The sequence below is a fragment of the Macaca fascicularis genome, chromosome 20, assembly GCF_037993035.2.
Source record: "Macaca fascicularis isolate 582-1 chromosome 20, T2T-MFA8v1.1".
In the NCBI taxonomy this organism is placed as follows: domain Eukaryota; kingdom Metazoa; phylum Chordata; class Mammalia; order Primates; family Cercopithecidae; genus Macaca; species Macaca fascicularis.
Window position 1 is genome coordinate 66,068,426 of NC_088394.1, and position 19,164 is coordinate 66,087,589.

The 19,164-nt window shown below is 45.1% G+C and overlaps 1 protein-coding gene across 2 annotated transcripts; it reads right to left on the minus strand.

Annotated features, from left to right (window-relative positions):
* Nucleotides 1-10,104: 10,104 nt before the first annotated feature.
* On the minus strand, nucleotides 10,105-19,080 carry PSMD7 (proteasome 26S subunit, non-ATPase 7). Of its 2 annotated transcripts, XM_005592397.3 has the most exons (7): nucleotides 18,906-19,080; nucleotides 16,161-16,252; nucleotides 15,242-15,334; nucleotides 14,743-14,840; nucleotides 14,107-14,187; nucleotides 11,987-12,078; nucleotides 10,105-11,099 (listed from the first exon to the last, which is right to left on the minus strand). In XM_005592397.3, exons 1-7 carry the CDS (start codon nucleotides 18,977-18,979, stop codon nucleotides 10,661-10,663), a joined length of 969 nt encoding a protein of 322 aa, XP_005592454.1. In that variant the 5' UTR covers nucleotides 18,980-19,080; the 3' UTR covers nucleotides 10,105-10,660. The 2 variants fall into 2 exon arrangements, with proteins under 2 accessions (XP_005592454.1, XP_005592455.1); XM_005592398.5 differs by lacking the exon at nucleotides 11,987-12,078 and having other exon boundaries at nucleotides 10,608-11,099.
* Between the last annotated feature and the right edge of the window lie 84 nt (nucleotides 19,081-19,164).

Genomic DNA, 19,164 nt, shown 5'->3' on the forward strand with positions numbered 1-19,164 from the left:
CAAAATAGAGGATTTCTGTTCCACAAAGCTCCCCAAAGATAAAGTAACAAACAGATGGGACTGACTGAAAAGAGCTGTCACAAAAAACCGAAACAGGAGTTGTTTCCTGAATATTCAAAGGATGTCTGAAAATCTACAAGAAAAAGAAAAGAAACTCAATAGAAAAAAAGATGAGCAAAAGACAGAAGTAGCAATTCACAGAAGGGACAATAGACATGGCCATGGGGAGAAAGCTCTATCAGAATAACTTCAGAATACTATTGCACTCCTAAGATCTATAAAAATTGGGAAGTTGGATCATGCGCAGTGTTAGGTTGGCAAGCATATTAATAAGGACTGTCACAATCACACTGACACGGGATATACTGTGTGCAGGCTCTGCTCCAAGCCCCTTATAAGTAATACTTTGTGTAATTTTCCTAACAAATCTATGAAGCAGGTAGTAATAAAACTATTCCCATTTTGCAGATGGGAAAATAGAGATAGAGATTTGTCTTTTTTGCTCTGTCACCCAGGCTGGTGTGCTATGGTGTGATCTCAGCTCACTGCAACCTCTCCCTCCCAAGTTCAAGCGATTCCGCCTCAGCCTTCCAAGTACCTGGGATTACAAGCATGCGTGCTGGCTAATTTTTTGTATTTTTAGTAGAGACGGGGTTTCACCATGTTGACCAGCCTGGTCTCGAACTCCTAACCTCAGGTGATACCCCCGCCTTGGCCTCCTCCAGTGCTGGGATTACAGGTGTGACCCACCACGCCTGGCCAAATAGCCTTAACAGCTAGTAGTTTATACATCTTGGATTCCAAGTCAAGCAATCTGACTTGAGCCCATACTTTAAGCTGCTAAAATATACTGTAGTTTCAGACATGGTAACCTCATGCACCGTGAGTAGGAGCATAAAGGCCTGCAGCCACTCTAGCGTGCAACCTGGCTGTACTTAGAGACATGAACTATGCCTGTATTCTATGTTCCTGCAAACTCCTGGACATGGACTCCATAGAAACTCTTGCTCAGGTCCTTATGAGGACATGTGGTAGCTTTGTTTGTGGTGGTGGAGAACTGGAAGTAACCCAGGTGTCCATCACTAGGAGGTAGGTGAGTAAACCACGGTGGCTGATGACAATGGATCCCCACCTTAGTGGACTAGCAGGGCAGGCAAAGTTACGTCGTGATGACAAACAGCCCTCCAATCTCAGTGGCTGAACACAAGTTTTATTTCCAGCTTACATCAAATCAAATGCAAGGCACGTGTTTCTCTAGGTCATCTCTTCTCTGTAAAGGGGCTCAGCAGTCAGGCTGCACCCTGTGTGACTTGCCATCTCGGCATGTCCCTCCTCTGTCGCCCAGGCGGGGGGAGAGAGACAGAAGGGGCTTTTCACTTTCTCAGTCTCATTCTCTCATCAGGCTGGCGTGCAGGGGCACGATCTCGGCTCACTGCAACCTCCGACTCCCGGGTTCAAGTGATTCTCCTGCCTCAGCCTCCCGAGTAGCTGGGATTACAGGCACGCACCACCACTCCCAGCTAATTTTTGTATTTTTAGTAGAGACGAGGTTTCACCATGTTGGCCTGGATGGTCTCAATCTCCTGGGTGGTGATCCGCCCCCCCTTGCCTCCCAGAGCGCTGGGATTATAAGCGTGAGGCACCACGCCCGGCCTGCTTATATTTTTTCATTGTCCGGGACTCATCTCGTGGCCTTCTCTGGAGCAAAAGGGGTGGCAAGTGTAGTCTGCAGTATGTCCAGGAAAGACGAATGTGGAACAGGATTTGGGAACACATAGTATTGTTGCTGCCACAAGCAGTTACAAGCTATGAACTGAATGAATCTATACATACAGCCATGAAGACAGGTCTTTAAACATAGTTTTAAGTTTTATAAAAAGGTAGGAAAGAATGAAATGAAAGGGAAACTTACAGAAATTAAAACACATGCACATAGAACGTTACGCTGCATGGGCCGGGTGAGGTGGCTCACGCCTGTACTCCCAGCACTTTGGGAGGCTGAGGTGGGCGGATCACCTGAGGTCAGGAGTTCGAGAACATTACGCTGCATGTTCTTTGCAGATCCATCCATATCTAAGGACGTTTATTAAACACATTGAAGTGGCTATAGCTTATGTGTGTGGGAAGGATGGGTGGTTAGAATGATAGAGGAAATCAGGTAAAAAATATCGAAGAAAGGACACGTTTGATGATGATGGTGATGATGATGGCAGTCATGAACTGAGGATTAAGAGTCTTGCCACTCTCTACATTTGAGGTTCTTCCTCCAGCCATGTAACTCTGGCACTGGAATAGAATGAAGAGGAGGGGGAGGGTGAAAAAGTAGACAGACAGAGCTGTTGGGCAACTGTAGCAACAGAACAGAAAGGAGATGAACGTTTGCACATAGGCAGGGGCAGCAGGAATGCAGAGGGGCAGGTGTCAGAGAGGGTCCACGTGGTAGAACCCACAGGACCAGGTGGCTGAATGCAGCAGCTGAGGCTGAGCAGGGCGGCCAGTATGACTCCTGTGTTCTGGTGGCGTGTGGTGGCGTGACCAGCCAGGGTCTGGAAGAAAGAGGAGGAATGAGTATTGGAATCAGAGGCATCAGATAACGATGAGGGATTCTTTAAAATATAAGACATAGGTTGAGTCAAATGCGGGTCTAGAGAAAATGGAGCCAAAGGGGCTCAGGAGGCTCTAAGAAGCAGGTAAGAGTACCGTGATAGAAGTGCCAGGGATCAAGCCAGGGAGGTGAGGTCATATGGTCTGGCTGTGTCGCCATCCAAATCTCATCTTGAATCGTAGCTCCCGTAATTCCTACATGTCATTGAAGGGACCCAGTGGGAGGCAACTGAATCATGGGGACGGGTCTTTTCCATGCCGTTCTCATGACAGTGAATAAGGTTCACAAGATCTGACGGTTTTATAAAGAAGAGTTCCCATGCACAAGTTCTCTCTTGCCTTCTGCCATAATTGTGAGGCCTCCCCAGGCACTTGAACTGTGAGTCCATTAATCCTCTTTTTCTTTATAAATTACCCAGTCTTAAGTACGTCTTTATCAGCAGTGTGAAAACGGACTAATATATAAGGGTTCAGAAGGGCCAACAGGATGGACAAAGAAGCCATTGGTGACTTTAGTGAGAGCTACTTTAGTGGAATGGTGGGGGGCAAAAGCCAGATTGCAGATGATTAAGGAAATACCTGGAAGACAAAGAAGAGAAGGCAACAGACATAGGTGAGCCATTTGCTGAAGGTTAACTGGGAGAAGAAGGATGGAGGAAGGCTACAGCAGGGGCTGCAGAGTGCAGGTGTGCAGCTGTAATATGGGAGGGAGCTGAGGGTTTATATGCCGAGGGGTAAGAGGTGGGGATGGAGTCAGGATTGAAAATGAGGAAGAGAGGCCAGGTGCAGTAGCTCACGCTTGTAATCTCAGCACTTTGCGGGGCCGAGGCGGGCGGATGACGAGGTCAGGAGTTCGAGACCAGCCTGACCAACACAGTAAAACCCCATTTCTACTAAAAATACAAAAATTAGCAGGGTGTGTGGCACACACCTATAATCCCAGCTACTTAGGAGGCTGAGGCAGGAGAATTGCTTGAACCTGGGAGGTGGAGGTTGCAGTGAGCCGAGATCGTGCCATTGCACTCCAGCCTGGGTGACAGAGCAAGACTCCATCTCAAAAAGAAAGAAAGAAAATGAGGAAGAGGCCAGGTGCGGTGGCTCACGCCTGTAATCCCAGCACTTTGGGAGGCTGAGGTGGGCAGATCACCTGAAGTCAGGAGTTCAAGACCAGCCTGGCCCACATGGTGAAACCCCATCTCTACTAAAAATATAAAAATTAGCCGGGCATGGTGACCCATGCCTGTATTCCCAGCTACTTGGGAGGCTAAGGCAGGAGAATCTCGAGAACCTGGCAGGCAAAGGTTGCAGTGAGCCAAGACTGCACTCCAGCCTGGGCAACACAGAGTGACTCCGTCTCAAAAAAAAGAGAAGGCAGCCAGAGAGTACCTGGGTTCAACTGAAGTGCCAGCCTGCTCCAGTCAGAGAAGCACAATCTGTGAGAACAGGGAAAAGGAACCTAAGCTTCTGGAACCCGATCCTCTTGAATTCATGGCTTTATAGGTGTTAAAAAAAAAAAAAAAAAAAAAAAAAAAAAGGCCGAGTATGGTGGCTCACACCTATAATCCTGGCATTTTGAGAGGCCAAAACAGGAGGATTGCTTGAGCCCAGGAGTTCAAGACCAGCCTGGACAACATAGGGAGACTCACTTCTATGAAAAATAAATAAATAAATGATTTTAAAATGGCACAAAAAAACAAAACAGACCCCTGGACTGTTAAAAAAAAAATTGATAAGATTGATCTACATCAAAATAAATGTTCTCTAACTTTCATGTGGGCAGGAACCATATGGAGACCATCTTAAAAACACAGATCCCCAGAGGTTCTAACACCACAGGTCTGGGGTTGGGCCCAGAAACCTGAATTTTTATTATTTTTTTGAGACAGCGTTTCTGTCACCCAGGCTGGAGTACAGTGGCACAATCTCAGCTCACTGCAACCTCTGCCTCCCGGGTTCAATAGATTCTCCTGGCCTCAGCCTCCTGAGTAGCTGGGACTACAGGTGCGTGTCACCACGTCTGGCAAAGTTTTGTGTTTTTTGGTAGAGACTGGCTTTCACTGTATTGGCCAGGCTGGTTTTGAACTCCTGGCCTCAAGTGACCTGCCCGCCTTGGCCTCCCAAAGAGCTGGGATTACAGGCGTGAGCCACCATACCTGGCCAGAAACCTGAATTTTTAACAAGCATCATAGTGAAATCTGCTGTCATTGGTTCTACGCTTTGAGTAACTGCTAGAGAATCGCCAGCTGAGGTCCTAGTGAGTGGAAACGAATCACTCAACCAAGCAGCACCACCCCCTTCTGGAAAAGTCCCAGGCATTTGACAAAGATTTGTCACCTACAACTGTCTGCCCCTGTGTGGAGAGGGCTACTTTGAATGAACCTCCAAGTCTTGGTTAGTTTTCTTGAAAAAAACAGAAACAGGCCTACAATGAAAACAAGTGGGGATTAAGCAGCAGTTATGCAGGCAGTGATCATTTAAATAGGACTGGAAAGGGTGGGCTTGCAGCCAGGTTGCACAGGTTTGCAAAAGCCAATTGTTAAATTTTCAGAAATTTTGTGAGCTGGAGGCTAAACACAACCATTGTTAAAAATTAAATTGTATAAACTTACAATTAAATAGATTATATTAAGAAAATATTTTTCTTTTTTTGTTTTTTTTTTTGACACCGAGTCCCATTCTGTTGCCCAGTGGCACGATCTTGGCTCACTGCAACCTCTGCCTCCTGGGTTCAAACAATTCTCCTGCCTCAGCCTCCCAAGTAGCTGGGATTACAGGCCCATGCCACTATGCCCGGCTAGTTTTTGTAGTTTTAGTAGAGACAAGGTTTCCCCATGTTTTGCCAGGCTGGTCTCAAATTCCTGATCTCAGGTGATCCGCCTGCCTCGGCCTTCCAGAGTGTTGGGATTAGAGGCGTGAGTCATCGCGCCGGCCCTAATTTCTTTACTACATTTTACTATCAAGTGTGCTCCTAAGATTATTTTTGTCTATCTTATCTGTAAGGTAGAAATACTATATAGCACTGTGCTTCTGCGCCTCTCCTCCCAACTCAGGTTGTTGTGAAATCAGCCACCGTGGAAGTATTTATACCAGGGAAATTGGGAAAGGCTTACAAATCAATGCCCCTCATCCCTTTTTTGGAGAACTGATTGTTACATGTTTACCAGCACACCACTGAGTAAGATCCTTAAAGTAATTAGGAGGCTGGACATGGGGGCTCATGCCTGTAATCCCAGCACTTTGGGAGGCCGAGGCAGGAGGATTGCTTGAGCCCAGGAGTTCAAGACCAGCCTGGGCAACAAGGTGAGAACCTGTCTCTGCAAAAAAGTTAAAAAATTACCTGGGTGTGGTGGCTCGTGCCTGCCATCTCAGCTACTCAGGAGGCTGAGGCAGGAGAATCGCTTGAGCCCAGGAGGTTGAGGCTGCAATGAGCTGTGATCGCATCACGGCACTCCAGTGTGAGCGACAGAGCAAGACCCAGTCTCAAAAAAAAAAAAAAAAAAAATTAGAAGAGTAATACCAGCAGTGAGGAAAATCGAAGCATGAACTATCTGCTTGTATTCATCCCCCAGCAGCAGTGTGTAAAAGGACGTAATGGTGGAGGTGTGGAGGCTTAACCCAGTCTTTTTGCACCCATAGCCTCTTCAAATTCCTTCACAATTTTGCCTGGGTGGCTTCAGCCGAAAGCAGAAATGGCAGGAAGTAATTGGGGCAGATGCCCAAATCTATGCCCAACTGGGAATCAAATTTTTCTCGACAGGAGATGAGCTGAGCTGAGTGAATGACGCCATCTAGTGTCAAAGAACAGATTGGCTCCAAAGAGCAACGATTAGCAAAAGATTCCTCTTGATTTGGGCGCTAGAAACACGACTTCCAGTTTCTTCTTCCCTTCTTTTCACATATTTTCTTTCCTCACTTCTATGTCTGTACTGAGTCAATTCTTATTTACTCCGCCAATAAAAACAGACTTGACTTTTTGTTTTTTGAGACAGAGTCTTGCTCTTTCACCAGGCTGGAGTGCAGTGGCACGACTCACTGCAACCTCCGCCTCCCGGGTTCAAGCAATTCTCCTGCCTCAGCCTCCCGAGTAGCTGGGATTACAGGCTCCCGCCACCACACCCAGCTAATTTTTGTATTTTTAGTAGAGATGGTGTTTCTTCACGTTGGCCGGGCTGGTCTTGAATTCCTGACCTCGTGATCTGCCCGCCTTGGTCTCCCAAATACAGGTGTGAGCCACTGTGCTTGGCCAAAAAACAGGCTTTACTTTTTTTAAAAAAAGATCTCAATTTTGCACTGCTACCAGGCAAAAATCGGTAATGCCAAGAGTTGAACGGCACAGGAATGTGCACAGGTATTACGTGTAATAATTTGCAATACATTTGCTTAGGGAAGTTGTAAACATTTTTTCTTGTGGGCCATATAAATCAAATGTTTCTCTGCCTTCCCACAGTCCTGTATCCACCCCATTTTCCCGGACAGGGCAGATGAAAGTGGTTTTGTTAGCGTGTTATATAGTCTGACAAACAATCCTAACTCATTCTCAAGTTTTATTTTGCTTAACCGCAAATGGTAGAAGAAAATGCCTTTGCATAACTTCCCAGTGAATGGGAGATTTCATTGTTTTCCATAAGTTGAGGGCTATTTCCTGTTTTCTTTTTCAATTTTTTTTTTTGAGAAAATCAACACTTTATTGAGATATTTTAAAGTCAAATATCTAATATAAAAAGTTTGCATTGCTTCAGCTTGTTTTCATTTAAACCTGTAGTTGTCCTTCATTTGCTTCTGGCATTTTTTTCTTTTTTTCTTTTTTTTTGAGACAGAGTCTCACTGTGTTGCCCAGGCTGGAGTGCAGTGGCACTCGGCTCACTGCAACTTCTGCATCCCCAGTTCAAGCAATTCTCCTGCCTCAGCCTCTCAAGTAGCTGGGATTACAGGTGCATGCCACCACGCACAGCTAATTTTTGTATTTTTAGTAGAGATGGGGTTTTACCATGTTGGCCAGGCTGGTCTCGAACTCCTGACCTCAAGTGATCCACCCGCCTCGACCTCCCAGAGTGCTGGGATTACAGGTGTGAGCCACTACACCTGGCCTACTTCTGGCGTTAAAGTGCTCTAGTTTTGGTAGAATCTTCTCCTTGACTTCAGGACCCTCTCCACATTTATCCCCACCCAGTCTATAACTCACATATTTCATGTTTTCAAACAGAAAACCATAATTCGGGAGTAAACACCATCCTCTGTAAGATGTGTCACAGGAGCAGCCTGAAATCTATTAGGCAGTCATTCTGAAGCTGTGGTGAAATGGAAGAGAAGCTAATGTTGTAGCTATGGAGATGAGATCCAGGCTCAGGATCACGCTTTTTCCAGAATACTTTTTCAGTGTTTCCAAAACCAGCAAGAGCCATCTAGAAGCCTCATCTCCAGACCGCCAGACTACACAAAAGTAAGGCTTTATTTGAGGGGTGGGCCCTGGGTTTTGCAGTCGAGTCAGCTGCTATCTGTATGAGCAAGACTTCATCGGTAGCTCTACTGGGCTCCCCCTCTTCTACATGATGGCAGCAATTTGGCCTTAGAAAATGTGCCTAAGTGACTTCACAGGCTACAGGCTATTTTCCTCATAAGTAGGAATGGAAGATTCCAGTTAGGAAGGTAGAAGTCAGTTTTGTTCGTATGCGGGCCAAACTATTAAAAAATAATAAGGCCTAGGGATTCCCATGTTCTTAGATGCTCAATGAACATTTCAGTTCATCAAACTGTGACCAACTTAAAAGGCTGTGGCATTGTGCTAGTGCACCGGACCCTGGGAAAGTCTGTTAAATCCAAATGATACTTTTTTTTTTTTTTTTTTTTTTTAAAGAGACAGGATTTTGCTTTGTTGCCCAGGCTGGAGTGCAGTGGCCTGTGATCACAGCTCACTACAACCTTGAGCTCCTGGGCTCCCCTATCCTTCTGCCTCAGCCTCTTGAGTAGCTAGGGCTAAGGCACATCCCACCACACCCAGACAATTTAAAAATTTTTTGTGGATGGGTTGTACTATGTTGTCCAGGCTGGTCTCTTACTCCTGGGCTCAAGTGATCCTCCTGCCTCAGCCTTCCAGTGTTGGGATTACAGGCACCAGCCACTGCCCCCAACCCTGCATTATATTCTTAAAGGCAGACCTGAATCCTGTGCGGTGTCAATTCAGGTGTGCACCTGCCCCCGAGCCTCACATACAGGACCCGTTCCTCAGGATGACGCCGCGTTCCCTTGCTTAGAACCTCAGCACCATGGCACCTGGCTCTCCTCCCACGCCTGAGTCTTGTTCTTGCCCATTTCCTAGAGAGGGTTTGTGGTCCAGGCTCCCTGTCACATCAGTGTGTTCCAAACACGGCACCCAAATCTCAAAAGCTGCTTCAACGCTCCCGTGGTTTGGGATACACCTCAAGTTTTAATCTATGTACTTCAAGTTTCTTTTATTCAATTAGATACAACCATCTGACTTTTGGCTTCTGAAACAGAAAAGTCAGTTTAGTTCTGTTTTCACTTTACCATGCCTTTTTATCTCAGAATTGTGATGAACTCTGAAATGAACCCCGATGGGGCATGCCTCTATTTATGCTGAACAATAGTCATTTTACATTTTACTACAGGTTGAGTGCCCCTAATCCAAAAATTTGAAATGCTCCAAAATCTGAAACTTTTGGAGCACTTACATGGTATTCAAAGGAAATGTGCATTGGTACATTTCAGATTAGGTACGCTCAGCTGTTAAGTATAATGCAAATATTAAAAAAAAAAAAAATTCCCAAATCCTTAACACTTCTGGTTCCAAGCATTTCAGATAAGGGATACTCAAGCTGTACCTATTTCCAAATTTCCACTAACTAGCTCTTTGGCAGGTCTACGGAATAAAAATCGATGCTTCTGATTACTTCAAGGCATTATAACCTCATGAAGTGGTTTCTGAGATGCAACTGAGTTTTTGTGCTATTTTATTGTATTCTTATATCTTTCAAGATGAATAATCCATGTAGTGCATTTGAGAGGTTCTACCTGTTCAAGAAAGGAAATTTAATATCCGTGACTACTGTATGTCAAATGATTTAGTGCCTTGTTTAATTAGTTCCTCTAGGAGTCCTCTGCACTTATCTTAGGGGAAACGTTGTTCCATTCTTAGTAACATGCCTGTTTGGCCTGTGGTCTGAGGTACTTACAGCTGCTACAGTGGTAAATGTGTCCCTTTTGAAACACTGTTCTGGGGACTTCAGAGATGACTGACTGCAACCTATCACCTCACAAATGACGGATCTGAGGTACAAACTAGAACCTGGGTCTTCTGGGCTCAGAGAACTCTCCTCACTACAGCAGACTGCCTGTTTCCATTTAGGGGAACGAGATGCTCTTTCATAAATGATACCAAGTCCAAGAGAACTCCTTAAGGCAGCTCCAATCGAAGGCTGCCTTGGCTGCTTCTGGAAACAACGGATCACTACTCCCAAAGTCAAAAACGACTAGAACACAGCCTTAAAAATCAAGTCATTTAATTGTGTCTTTGAAGGTAAACAATATATGGAGCTGGATCACAACCCCTGAGAATGCCAGAGCTATGGGTCCAAAACATGGTGTGGTATTGTCGGCAGAGTTCAGAAGGGTCTGGACTCTACGTGTTACCAGGCAGAAAACATGATGGAATTCATGCATTCCATTTAGCGACTGTGTAAAATTCCAAACAGACCCCAAGAATCTTTCAACATGGGGAAAATTCAACTTCTGGTTTTACAGAGAAACGAATGAAGAGTAGCAAAACGCTTTGTTGATTTCTCCTCATTTTTCTCACACAATCTGAAGCCTGAGCTGACTATCATATCCCCAGCTCACAGCAGCTGAAGCCGCAGTGCAGGTTTGAGCTCAGTCTCCATACGCTTCCAGGTAGCTCCACAGCAAGAGTGGCCGAGGCAGAGGGCTCTTGGCGGGCCAGCTTCCTAACAAGCACGCCGGCGGAAAAGAACCCTCTAGCAGCAGACTGATTTAGTTTGTAAGATTTTAATTTACAAATTAAAAAAGCTATTTAATACATGTTTTACTTTTTCTCCTTTTTCTCCTCTTTCTTTACATCACTCTTTTCCTTATCTTTCTCCTTGTCCTCTTTCCTATCCTTTTTGCTGTCTTCTTTCTCCTGCCCTTCTTTCTTCTCTGCATCGCGGTTGGCAATCTTGTTGTTGATGAGGTTGTGCAGGGCGACCACGGAACGGATCAGCGAGGCCAAGTACACTACCACCATCTGGTCGTTGGTCTTCAGGTAAAAGGCCTTGACAAACTCCTGCAGGCTGACGTCTGGCAGCAGGTTGAAGACGTCCTGCAGCTGGTAGATGATCTGGTGGTTGATAGGCAGCTTGCCTGTGGCGACTTTTTCCAGGTAGCTCCTGATATCCAGAAGCTTGGAGTTCAGTCCCTTCAAACCATGGACCTGGTTTGTGATCCGCTGGGACAGAGTGCCCACCGTCGTGTCTTTGATGTCTCTGTAATAACCCGCAGTTAGAAAGGGCAGGAAAAGGCATCGGTACCATGTTATCACGCAAGTTCTTACATTCTAAGAAAATACCTAGCTTTGTTGGGTGCGGCAAGTTTTTAAAAGAAAAATGTCACTTTTCCATTTGATAAAGATTTAGTTATCAATTACGAAATTGTTATCATTCGGAGCCACATGTTTTATCTTTCTCATCACAGGACATTTTTCAAAAAATAATTAGAAAAGAGAGCTAAAATAAAACCATTTTCACTTAAGAAAAAAAGAGATTGTTTACGTGAACAGTTTGGATCTGCCAATAACTTTCTGGGTAGCCTTGTACTGAAGCTATCTCGGCTTTCCTGTTCTTAAAAGGATGGCATTTTCTCTACCTGCATCTCCAGAATATCGAGAAGCTTAAATTTAAGAGATGGTAATTTTTAGAACTGGAAGGAACCTCACTGACTGATAAAACTATGACCCCTTTCAAATAAGGATTATATAGATATAGGATTTTAAAACAAAAGCTACCCCGAGATGAAGATTCTCTCTAGAAAATGGGCTACATTTGTTGAGAAGGACATCTAGTGGAGTGCAGGCCTGCATTCTCACACCTCTCTTCCCTCACAGTCAACATTCTAGTTTCCAGACAAGGTATGCTATCCACAGAGTCATAAATTGTAACTCAAGATATTTACAGTTGATGTAGTTCAAACATTTCAATGTACAGACAAGAAAACAAAGGTCTGGAAAGAGACTGTGATTTGCTCAGAATGGCAGACTTGTTAGTGGATGGCCAGGACTGGAACCCAGGTCTCCATACTCTTGACACAAACCTCTTCCTTACACTGTGTGGCCTCTCGGGCAGCGCATTATTTTGATGCTGTACTAGGCTCTCACCGTAACAGGTGTTCAACTCCAACTTCCTCAGCTTCCTCTGCTCCAATTTCACTGGTCACGTGTTCAAATGTTTTTGAGGTTGGGGTTCCATCCTGGGAGAGGAAGCCTAACTATAATTATTTATTTTCCAGAAACAAACTGATGTGTGTTCCTTTTCGCACCTTGAGTCTCTTGCTTTACGTCAGCTCATTTAATGGGTGCATGACTGAGAATTTTCTATGGCAAGGGTGGGTAAGGCTTGCTTTGAAAGTTTAGCCTTCAAAGCTGACATCACTGTGGTGCTGCTCAGTGATGCAGTCTGCTGGGGCACTGGGAGTTGAGAAAATCTGGAAATTCCCTCAAGCCCACACTTGGGATGGACACACAGGGAAGTCTCAGGTTGATTCTTAAAAGTGTATTGTTCTGGCTGGGCATGGTGGCTCACACCTGTAATCTCAGCACTTTGGAATGCCGAGAATTCGAGACCAGCCTGGGCAACATGGCAAAAAACCCTCTACAAAAAAAACACACAAACTAGCCAGGTGTGGTGGCGGGCGCCTGTAATTCCAGCTACTCTGGAGGCTGAAGAATGAGAATCACTTGAACCTGGGAGGTGGAGGGTGCAGTGAGCTGAGATCACACCACTGCACTCCAGCCAGAGCAACAGAGCGAGATTATCTTTTTTTTAAAAAAAAAAAAGTATATAGTTCTTTCTAGAATGGACAATATACAGAGTATCTGTACTGAAGCAAGTTTGTGCCAGAAAATGTAACGTTTAGCCCTTTTTTGTCTCTTGGATCAAACGATTCCAGAGTGCCCAAACCAATGCAATCAGCATAGCTGGCTTTCTGGCGGTCTGAATTAATCAAAGGATCCACTGGGGACATGGTTCCTGGTGGGCACCCAGTGACATCCTGAAGGGACTCGGAAGATACTTTTCTCAGACTCTGCCAGAAGAGGCTGTACGTCTCCTGCAAAAGGCTGTAAACTGTGTGCAAGGGAGGACAGCACAGTGGTAAGAGCACAGGCTCCACAGCCAGGCTAGCTGGGTTCAAATCTGGTGCCGCCATGTATGTAATAAGGGAGCTCCGAGACCTTGGGCAAGTCACTCCATTCACACTAAGTGCTACAGAAGTGAGCTGTGATTATTTTATTCAGGATAGGGTTAATCCTGCAAGGGGCATTCTCTTTGCTTTGCATGCCAAGATGGTCAGAACCTTTAACCGTCTTGTAGGATTTCTTGGTAACCTTTATAGGCACTAATTCTTCTTGAGTTTCATCTGGTAACATGACCCGTATATCCCCTTTATCTCCTACTAAAAAAAAAATCTTGCTTCATTGGGGTGCGTGTGTATGAGCAACCTCAATTCCTTTTCTAAAGAGGCAGGAGAAAAATTCACTAAAAACAACTGGGTCAAAACAGGGATGAAAGCCCTACTGCAACTAGGTGATACATTGGATCTAAGTTCCCTGGTAGCCAGGCAAAGAGAAAAGCTCCAGGAAGACAGAACTCAATGCAAGGAACATTTGCACAAAGCTATCCTAAAACATCCTTTTCCAAATCTTAAAACTGAAAGTAAGGATAAATACTGCAAATCTAAACCCAAAAGGAGACCGTAATTCATCCCTTAAAGTTTTCATTTGTAAAAGGGGAATCTGGATTTCTGTTTTGTGTTTTTGGGGGACAGGGTCTCACTGTCGCACAGGTTGGAATGCAGTGGCGTGATCATAGCTCACTGTAAGCTTGAACTCCTGGGCTCAGACAATCCTCCCGTCTCAACCTCCTGAGTAGCTTGGAATACAGGCATGGACCATCATGCCTGGCTAATGTTTTTATTTTTGTAGGGGTCTCGCTATGTTGCCCAGGCTGGTCCTCAACTCCTAGGCTTAGGCAATCCTCCCACCTCTGCCTCTCAAAGCACTGGGTGAGCCACTGTGCCTGGATGGAATTTAGATTTCTATGTTCCTCTCCATTTCCAAAATGTGGTGATCAAAAAAGTCAAAGGGGAAAAAACTTAACTACCTTCTTTTGTTATAGAGACAAAGGATTTGTTGACCTGAAAATTGAAAAAAGAAAAAAAAAGCCCATCACCCAATAAGCGGCAAGTCGAACCCCCCAGGTTCATGGCAAGATGACTCACATCATGGACTTCTTCCACTGAAATGTACGCTTCTGTGGGCAGCCCTAGGTCCTTCGGCTTCACATCAATGATGACCAATACCTGGCCGAGAAACACATCTTAGCAAATCATCTCACGTCCAGCACAAAAGGGGTAATTTCAGGCATTCCTCTCACAATTACTAAAGCTATTTCTTCTCTTCAATTAGAAATGAACCAGAATTTTCAGCAAAAATGCATTTATACTTCAAATGATCTCATCGTTTTTTCTGCTTTTCGATCCCCTTCATTAACAAGCTGAGGGGCAGTACAGTGCCTAGCACAAGGACATTAGAGTCAATACAGCCAAAATTTCAATCCCAGTCCCACCCCTTACCAGACCTTCCTAACCATTCTAAACCTGTTTTCTCATTCCTAAAGAGGATATACAGTTACTGAGAGGATTACATAACTCATACACCTGGTACTTAGCAGGTGTAACCTGTTATTTATCAAATGTATTAGGTTACAGTATATTTCACAGAGCACTACAAATTAACAGAAGTTTATGGAGATAAAGCAGTAAGCAGATTTGCTACTCAAATTCTTCCCTGGATGCTCTTACTTGAGCTGGCTGGCAAAAAATCATTCAAGAGTTTTAAAAATAGAGAGCACTTACGGAATTAGGACAGTATCTTTTCATGAGTTCGTTGATGGCAATGTCATTCTTGTGTAGTTTAGGGCCTGTGTGGTACCAGCCAACTATTCTTTCTCTGGCTAGGAAGGAAAAAAATTAGTGGGCTTTAACTATTTCATGAAGCTCGATACAACTCCCTCAAAAAGGATAAGAAGTTATGTCCTTTACCTCTTTGAAAATTCCAGACATATGTACCCTGGTGGTACTAAAACTCTAATGGAAGACTGATTTTACTGGACGGTTCTTCACTTTTCAGCCGCAATTAGAGCGTTATTTCCCCTCTTACCCAAACCCAGGTGGCCTATTTGGCCTTAAATTGCTACTCTAGTTTTTCATTTATTCTACCTTATTCTTCTACTCCCACTAGTCTTAACTAAGTGTAGCCAACTGAAAGGGCCTTGATGTTAAAGAAAAGCAAACAGAAGACCCCATACACACAGATCAATTCTATGCTGTAACACCTTAGAACATCAAGACGTACCATTGACTTTCTTAAACATTCCATACATGTTTTCCAAATAATCATGGTCTAAAAACCACACAGAATCGTCTTTGTCATCTTCGTCAAAAGGAACTAAAGAGGAAAAAAAAAGTTAGTTTAGGGTGCTTGGTAGAAACCTAGAACAAAAGTCACAAGTAAAGACCCTCAGGCTAGTTCTGATTCACTTACGTGTTTCACTTGCCCAACACGATATTAAAATTTTTTTTTTTGAGCTGTCCTCAAAAACTGGGAGAGTTCACAGAAAAATCCAGACCTCCAGCTTCTCTTAAAAAACTGGAATACCTGGCAACTACCAGCTACAGCCAGGTAGAGGTTGTAGCTCTTTAAAAAACACATGCTTTTCAGTTTTTTAGAAGCCCAGTAATTTCCTGGTATTTTCCATTTGGCGAATGACATTATTAGCTGGTCGTTTTAGACACCAGAGTTAGTGACCTCTAGTCCAGAGGTCATCCAGCATGTTGTTGCTTTAATCATCCAAATAATACATGGATACGTTCTTGTGAGGATTCACACACGGGTAAAGTTCCCCATCTCTCCCCTTACTCTACCTATAAGAAGCATGGTTGAACAGTTTGTGGGGGTTGACAAACTGCCAGCTGCCTGTTTTTATAGAGGGTTGCTGCAATACTGCCACTCTCATCGTTTGTTTACATGTTGTCTATAGCAGCTCCTGCACTACAACAGCAGAGGGGAGCAGGTGCAGTGGAGACCACATGGCCTACAAGTCTAAAGTATTTACTGCCTGGTCTAGTGTGCAATCTTCAGGTTCTTTTCTATACTTAAGCAATTCTGACACAATCTGTGGGTTGTAGTCAAAAGTGGTAACAAGAGTTTATTTTCTTAAAAAGTCAACTGACATTTTAATCATGCTCAGAAAAACACAAAATTTGTCTTTTACCTGCAAAACTGTTCGATACATCAAGTACTTTCTTTTGCCATGAGCCCAAAAGCACACCAACAACGCGCTTCTGATTTCCAACCTTGCCGATTCTGAACGAGAAAACAGATGGTCAGTGTGGATAGGTTAGCACAGAAGCATGGATCCAACAATGAGATACTCAATGGGAAGTATCAATGGCACAGATACAATTTAGTTTACCTAGGAACTAACCTCTCTAAACCAATGTAATAGGGTTAGGTTGGTATTAACTATAAGGGGCAATTCACAAACTTGGTGCTGACACACACTGGCAGTTTTTACTTAACATTGACTGTGAAGTAATACATGCTTGGGAAAATTTCAGACTTCACAGAAATTTAAAATGAAGAAAATGAAAACTTCCCAGATCTTAGTCTGAAAACACATTTAAGCCACTCTACCAAATTTAACTTTTTCTTTGCAGCTTTCTTTCTCCTTTAAACTTTTCTCATCCTGAAATCTTTTTTGGAATAAAGATGCTAGAGTAGGCCAGGCACGGTGGCTCATGCCTGTAATCTCAGCACTTTGGGAGGCTAGTTTCACATTGGTTTAATTGTAGTATTTTTCTTAGCATATAGTTGGCAAATCTATAAATGGTTACTAGGTTTGGGTTTGAATCAAACAAAGTTAATGATTGTGTATTTCTGGTGCCTCTAATTTTCAGGGGCGGGGGGAGCGGTAAGGGGGAAATTGAGTTTCCAACTTCAAGGGAAACTTCCATACTCATGGGCTTTTGTTTTGGTCTACCAAAGTCCATTTGGGTTTTTAAAACCCTACACTTACTTGATAGAGAAGCTAGTGCTCTTCTTTGTTTTTGAGACAAGGTCTCACTCTGTTGCCCAGGCTGGAGTCCAGTGGCACAATCTTGGCTCATTGCAGCCTCTACTTCTCAGATTCAAGTGATCCTCCCACTTCAGCCTCCCGAGTAGCTGAGACTACAGGCACTTACCACCACACTTCGGTAATTTTTTTTTTTTTTTTGTAGAGAAGGGATTTTCACCATGTGGCCCAGGCTGGTCTTGAACTCCTAAGCTCAAGCAATCCACCCACCTCGGTCTCTGAAAGTGCGAGGATTAGAGGCATGTGCCACCAGGCCAGTCTAAAAGCTAGTGCTCTTAACAAGTGCTTGAATAGAACTGAAATGGTGCCTGCCCCTAGTATCCCATGGGAGAAAAATAGTAATTCCTCTACTGTAGAAAAGCCAACATATCCTAGGCTGAGGGTCCTTTTATGGCTCCAGCTGAATTAGTTGCACAGAGCAAGTCGCAGGAGAATGGACACTCTGCAACAATGGCTTTATAGCAGATGCTCTGAACTGGGTCTTTACATTTGCCAATTCAACTAACAATCTTGTAAAACTTAGAAACGTGCAACAGGTCTAGCAGGATGAACAGCTCCAAAGCCAAGGGGTGGTGGATGTACACCCTCAAACAGTGAGCTTACTAGATGACCTCTGAGATGTTTCCTTACCTTATTCATTATGGTCCAAATCTCCAACTGGTCTCTCTCTCTCTTTCTTTTTTTTTTTTTTTCTCGGAGACAAGGTCTCACTCTCACCCAGGCTGGAGTGCAGTGGCATGATCTGAGCTCACGACAGCTTCGAACTCCTGGGCTCAAGTGATCCTCCCGTCTCAGCCTCCCAAAGTGCTGGGATTACAGGCGTGAGCCACCATGCCCAGCCTCATGTTTAAAAAAAAAAACAAACGGAAACCTCATCTATCTATCTAATATATATACATCTGTATATAATCCATATATACTATATATACATATGTACTTTCTTTTTTTGAGACGGAGTCTAATCAGATTCCCATTTAAAAATGTTAATGGGTTAAAACCACAGCTGATCCAGGAAGCCCTTCCTGGTGCAGAGCATCATCCAGATTTCGATAACAGGAACTCGGTCAAGTGAAGACAAACATAGATACGAACCTGGGGGCAGGGGTCAGGGACAAATTGAAGCTAGCCCCCTCTGCCCGACTCCAGCATCATCCAAGCATCATTCACATTTCGGTGAAATTAACTTGGTTAAACGAGGATAAACATAAATACGACCCTGGGGCGGGGGTCGGGGCCAAATGAAGGTAGCCCCCCCTGTGCCCCACTCCGGCATCATCCATATTTCGGTGAAACTAACTCGATCAAACGAAGATAAACACAGATAGCCTGGGGGCGGGGCTAAATGAAGCTAGCCCCCTTCGCCCCACCCGTGCATCATCCAGACATCATTCACATTTCACTGAAACCAACTAGGTCAAACGAAGATACGACCCTGGGGGACAGGGGTCAGAGCCAAATGAAGCTAGCCTGCCTCCGCCCCACCCTGGCTTCATTCAGATTTCGGCAAAACGAAGTGACAGACACGAGCTTGGGGGCGGGGGTCAGGGCCAACTAAAGCTAGCCGCATCCCCCGACCCCCGGCATCACCCAGATTTCGGTAAAACGAACTTCGGCAAAACGAACTCGGAAAGGGAACTCTGTAAAACACACTGGGTAAACGGAACAGGCAGCCCAGGTCCCGGAGTGGCGGCGGCTGGAGCAGGGGCGGGAGGTTGGATGACTCCGGCATCGTGAGCCGAGGCTGGTCTGCGCTCCTGAACAAGTAAGGGTCACCAGCCTCCCTGTCTGCGTCCCCAGGTCGCCCGCGGCCGCCGCGCCATCCCCAGCGTGCCCGTGACTCAGCAGCGGCGGCGCCGCCGGCTCCGCTATAGGCCGCTCTCTCACCGGTTGAAATGATCCACCACACTGAGCAACACCAGGGGGTGGACCACCACCTTCTGCACCGCCAGCTCCGGCATCGCGACAAACCCCGCTCGCCAGGCCTGGTCCCCTGCTTCCCGCAAACACCGGCAGCTATAACGATTACCGGGGCGCTTTCAGGCCCAGCGCCTCTTCTTCCGGTTCGTCAGCCCTCGCGCGGCCTTCTTCTTCCGCTCCCAGAGTGCCTCGCGCGGCGGGCCCGGATCTTCGCCACCGCCGCCAT

Coding starts and splice junctions, on each gene's coding strand:
- PSMD7 (XM_005592397.3), bottom strand. CDS start 18,979: ATGCCGGAGCTGGCGGTGCAGAAGGTGGTGGTCCACCCCCTGGTGTTG. Junction 16,253..18,905: donor GTGGTGGATCATTTCAACCG/GTGAGAGAGCGG, acceptor TTTCTCGTTCAG/AATCGGCAAGGTTGGAAATC. Junction 14,188..14,742: donor AAAGATACTGTCCTAATTCC/GTAAGTGCTCTC, acceptor TTTCTCGGCCAG/GTATTGGTCATCATTGATGT.